The sequence below is a fragment of the Cystoisospora suis genome, assembly GCF_002600585.1.
Source record: "Cystoisospora suis strain Wien I chromosome Unknown contig_5294, whole genome shotgun sequence".
Taxonomy (NCBI): Eukaryota; Apicomplexa; class Conoidasida; order Eucoccidiorida; family Sarcocystidae; genus Cystoisospora; species Cystoisospora suis.
This window is the reverse complement of record NW_027158084.1, coordinates 1-5,197: the sequence shown is the minus strand read 5'-3', so window position 1 is coordinate 5,197 and position 5,197 is coordinate 1. Positions and strand designations below refer to the sequence as shown.

Below are 5,197 nucleotides of genomic sequence, written 5' to 3'. Positions count from 1 at the left end.
TTCCTCTGGTCCCCGACAAAAAAACTAAACGGTCAGTTGTCGCTTAGCAGGTGAGGGGCATATGTCGGAGAATTGGCCCCGCGTGCTTGAGTTTGCCCTTTGTATGTGCATTGTACGGGGACGTAAGAGGAATGACTGCGACCAGGCCAGGCCTGCCCTGGCGAGCAGCCGAGGATAGCTCGCTGTCTGTACGGAAGCGTATCGCCTTCCTGGAATAATGGAACACGACAGAATATGCTACTTGTAGGAGCCGCGGCTGACCTCACTATGGATGCACAGTCACCACCTCTGAGGTTTAGCGTGCGAAACGTAGCTATTTCCAGAAGAAAGATATGCGAGAAAAGTACATTGTTAGATACCCTTACGGATACACTGAAGATGTTTTCTTCTCTTTGGGGGACGGCCATGTCCTGTTCGGACAGATGCAGGACTCGCGATCTCCTGCTCAAAGCGTCCATGCCGACCACCACACTGGGGGATAGTAGTGTTACCCAGCGCCCGGAGGCCAACCTCACTACCCAACAAACACACTGTTACTCAGTTTGCTGGTATCACAAGAGACTCAACTTCTTTCCCACACCACGCTGAGCAGGCAAACCTACTTCAAGCCGTAGGTACTCTCTGAAGGTGAGACAACAGCAGGGCGCGACAGCTCAGAACAACAGATCAGTACACGTGTCCTCTGGTGGCGCTCCTCACCTGCAACGGGCAGCGCAGTGTAAGGTCGCAGTGCCGTTGCCACACTGAGTGCCCGGGCCCCACAAAAACGCTGGAGGTCTCGAGGAAACCGACCGCAGAAACTCTCGATGGCCTCTATGATGTCACCCTGGTACCTCCATTCGAGGCAGCGCAACAGACCTGGACAGGTGGGAGCGCAGTGTAAATTGCAGGGTTGACAACAGAAGAATGTAAAGTGAGACGCAGGACACGACGGAATACACAGCAGAACGCCTGAAGTCCTTTCTTTATGAGCAGCCGTGCAGCGCTGCGGGTGTGCATACTGCATACCTGCGTAACGATACCAACTGCTACTGCTGGACAGCAACTGCCCAGGCAGAAGCAGGGTGCGTACAATCGATACAATTCCCTTGGTCTGAGAACAGAATATCCATGTGCTGCGAAGTTGGCGTGCCCCATAACCTGAGAAGTGCGGTGGTGGCGGTGTTGAGGTGAACACGAAATTCACGGGGCAAGGCCGAGCCGAGCCACCAAACACACGCTAGGTGTCTGTCCTTCTCGTACAGAGACACAAAAACGCCGAATACTTGGTGAAATAACAAACACAACCTGACAAACGACAGACCGAGGCCGTGACATCAACACTATGCCAAGCCATTCCTGAATCACACACAGAAACTTGTCGCTCTCTTGCGCAACACAAAAAGCAGTCCTGTCCCTTCTCATTTGCCGTGCTCCTGTCTCACTGCGGTCCCTCGACTGGCAGTCGGCTTCCAAACCGATTTCATGAACTGCTAAATCCTGGCGCACCAAGAACTGCTTCTGGTCTCGCAGCTGCAGAATACGCTATCGCCGTTACGATGTGGTGTGTGCAAAAAGATGGTATCTGGAAATTGCAACTCGTACCCTCGTATTCCTCGAGTTTCTCGGCTTCGGAGAGGCCCCCGCCATGCCTTAGATCATCGACAGTGAAGCGAACGGCCGGCTCATCTTGGACAATCTCTCTGGCACTCTGAGGAGCGCATGAACACGGAGGAAACGTTTGCGCTGAAGCGCGGAGTAGGGTCTCTACAGAGGCATGTTTATTTCACAGAGCCTGCTCATGAGGCAGCTCATACAGTGAAAATTGAGTGTGGCCCACTCCGCTGTTGCCGGCGACTGAAGTTCTCTTCATCCACACTCACGCCTCGGCCTTGGCTCCTCATGGCAGGAAGAGTACACGAGGGGCGGGGCGAGCAATGTGGATTTGATGCTTGCAGACGTGCACGGTTGGTTCGGCAGCGAGAAGCAGTGACTTTCCTGGCTTTGTGTCGTTGATGAAAGACCGAGGCTTCCCAGGCCGCACGAGCACCAAGCGCGGCGGGAGTCTCTAACAAAATGTCATATGTACATCGTTGGAGACACCGCATTGTCAACGGCTGAAGTACACAAAAACAACTGTGCAGACTAACAAGCACGTCGCCAGCAGCGATACTGTCCTCTTACTGGTCGCCGCTGTCGCCGGAATAATTGCCTGCTCCTGCCCGTTCGCGCCGCCTGGACCAGGACCTGATCTTGGCGACCTACACGCACACGTGAAATATAGCAGCTGAAACGCGAAGTGATACAGCAGTACAAGAAAGGGCAAATCTGGATGCCACCTGTTACACTCCGATAAAGACAAGGGCAGAGTAGAATTAGGCAAGGCCCAGAAAACCAAACTGAGCCTGAAGACCGCGTAGCTTCCCCTTCCTGCGTCACTGCCGTCCGGGAGAAACAAAAAAAAATAGAAAATGAACGTCTGATCAGACCGTCACCTTCAATAGCTGCATGCCTTGCAACAAGCTCAGAAGCCAGAAAGTAGCTCGAAGGCGTGTAAATGGGATTTCACAGGAATCAGATGCCCAAGAGCAACAGACAACCCAGCTGGTACGGTAGTTGCAGAAAGACGCCGAAGTGGGGGCCACAAGGCCAGAGATCCAGACCGCCAATGAACTTGTTGCCTGCCGGCTCAAGTGCCTCTGGCGTGCAAAAAAAAGCCCCACTAAACGCGGGCTTTCTTCAGACCTGCGTCTGCTGTGAATATATCTTTCTGCGGGCGAGAATCTCTGATGAGTTGGGGGCTGCGTGGGATTTGGACTCGCCGTTGGAGCACAAACATGCGTATGTGCAAAACTCCCTCCGCAGAGGGTCTCCCCACTTTAGGGATGAGGCCGGAGCCACAGCCTGAAACCTAATCACTGGAGAATGGAGATGTATCACGGAGGACCTCGCTCCTTGTACCGACGTCACTTCTGCCCATCCGTGTCTTCCCACACCGGAGACCTGACTAAACTCGCTGTAAGCATAGTGTTAGAGCCTGTGCCAGTCCCGCTCGGAGTGCAACACCACTCAGGAGTGTACCCTCCTCGTGAATGCGAACAAATAGATGTCGAGCGATAATCACTACCTGTTTAGAATGTCTCGGCCTCCTCGTGCTGACACAGAAGTGCTAACGTCACCGTATAATCACTACCTGTTTAGAATGTCTCGGCCTCCTCGTGCTGACACAGAAGTGCTAACGTCACCGCATACGCGAGCCTTTCGTAACAAGCAAGTGTGCCAGACTACCTACAATAATCGCGAATATATACCTGTGAGAACACGGGTGAGTACCAGGACACACCGCCGGTTACATCAGTTGGGCTGCTATTTCCTAGAACTCCGCAGCCCTTCCTTTCAGACGATTGCCTCGCAACATACTAAATTGGTAACAGCCACCGAGACACAAAAGCCCGATTATCTCCCGACCAGTTTTGCATACCGCGGCAAGCCTGGCTAGGAATCGCCGGACCCGCCGCCTCCACTACCTTATCCAATACACACGCATAGTATCAACAGAGTGAAGGGGGGCTTCTCCATCAGAAAATGTCCGTCGCGATCCGCCCAGAGGCAGAAGAAATCTCATACGCTCTGTTCACCACACATCTGGCTGCGCCTCGGCTTGTCCGCGGCGCCGTATTCCCGCCGTAAATGACTAAACCACAGCGAAGAATAGACGCAGCGAAGTCGAAACATTCAGTGATGCAAGGCAAACATCGCTGCTTGGACTCGTAGCGCATTCAGCGAAGAAATCCCGGATGCCGAATGCGGGCTCGAGAACAAAGCTTGGCACACCCTTCAACAATCCCCCTCCTAACATAGATTAGGAGGGAGCTTTGTTCTCGGTTCTTAAAGGGTGACAGATCTTAACATAGATTAGGCAAGCATACACGAACAGACTACACGAAACAGGCACAACCCGAGGAAGTCGGGTCGAAGGAGGAGGGCAAGCCAGCCTGAACCTTGCGCAATGAAGCGTGACGGAGGAGTGTAGCTGGGCAGTTCAGCTAATGTGTTGTATATGCCTCACCCGTTAAGTAGAAGAAAATCAGAAAGATCTGCACGAGGAGTTGCAGTCGGCGCACTAACTGGCGACAGGCTCCATGGGGAGCGAATCCGTATTGCATTGTGGGCCTGACTCGCCAGTGACTTGTTCACCGTTCCCGGAGTGAACGCTGGGCGGAAACTGCTTCGCTGCACGACGCTCGTAGGTTTCCTTTCGTTGTGGCCCTTAGGCTGCTATACTTTTTTTCGTCCGAAGCCGGACGGGGTGCCTGGCCCCCACAACCGGAAGGCGTCCGGCGGAACACGCGACAGCCACACTAGCTAACCCCGTTCGAGCCAGAAATGCGGCAGCCAAAGAGAAAGACGCTGGATCCAAGAATTTTCAGAGAAGACGCGGTGCATGTGAGGCCCGGGACAATACCTCGAAAGTTGACATGGAGCTAGCCGCCCGGGGCTCAGAGGCCCGGTCAGTGGAGGCAGCGCAGCGGCCCAGGAGGCCCGGACAAACTTGAGGCTAAAGCTGGTGAAATTCACAGAACCCCCACCCGGGCCTATCCGTCAACTAGATGTCTGGTCTCGTCTCGCTGCCGAAAACGCGTAACTCTCCGAAAAGTTCAATCCAAGACATCACACCGTCGGGCACCACGACGCCTCCAGCCAGCTACCACTCTCGACGCCGCAACCCCTCATCATTGCTGGTAGCGTACACGGGAACGTTTCCGGGCTCACGAGTGTCGGTGGGTTCGTAATGTGTCGCCACGCGGGGGGAATGTGGCTTTGTTCCCAGATTCAACCTGATTTCCAGGTTTGTTCCATAGGGCCAATCAGACTTGCCCGCACTAGATAGTTCGGATTCCGTACGACAAGCAGCCCACCGTTGAAGGAGAAGCAACACACCCTCACACAGTCTCTTCCAGTCCCCCCAAGCCGCCGTGCTATCTGACGCGCGGAAGTCCCCGCTGAGGAAGACGTGGATTTGTTCGGCAGGCTGCGCGCCACGAGGGGGCTTAGTGGCTCTCTCGAGGGTTTTCATCAAGATTGTTCACCGAAACACTTGTTGTATATCCCTATCTTTCCGTCTGCCCTTCACCAGAGCTCTTGTCCTGGCCTCTGCCCAGTTCGTCGCAAGACCCCTGCGTGCCGTGGAGCGACGCCTGGGTAGGCTCCGATACAC

At 54.3% G+C, this 5,197-nt stretch overlaps 1 protein-coding gene across 1 annotated transcript; it reads right to left on the bottom strand.

Moving 5' to 3' along the window:
* Window positions 1-13: 13 nt before the first annotated feature.
* CSUI_009093 (uncharacterized protein) lies at window positions 14-5,183 on the bottom strand. The gene is made up of 4 exons (XM_068069212.1): window positions 4,049-5,183; window positions 2,164-2,240; window positions 1,585-1,690; window positions 14-858 (listed from the first exon to the last, which is right to left on the bottom strand). Exons 1-4 carry the CDS (start codon window positions 4,143-4,145, stop codon window positions 599-601), a joined length of 540 nt encoding a protein of 179 aa, XP_067918812.1. The 5' UTR covers window positions 4,146-5,183; the 3' UTR covers window positions 14-598.
* Window positions 5,184-5,197: the final 14 nt, after the last annotated feature.

What these genes read in the sequence shown, in the direction of transcription:
- CSUI_009093 (XM_068069212.1), bottom strand. Translation starts at nt 4,145, where the DNA reads ATGCAATACGGATTCGCTCCCCATGGAGCCTGTCGCCAGTTAGTGCGC. An exon ending in TCCGGCGACAGCGGCGACCA is followed by an intron (nt 1,691 to 2,163) that starts GTAAGAGGACAG and finishes TGCGCTCCTCAG; the next exon opens with AGTGCCAGAGAGATTGTCCA. An exon ending in GAAACTCGAGGAATACGAGG is followed by an intron (nt 859 to 1,584) that starts GTACGAGTTGCA and finishes CCACCTGTCCAG; the next exon opens with GTCTGTTGCGCTGCCTCGAA.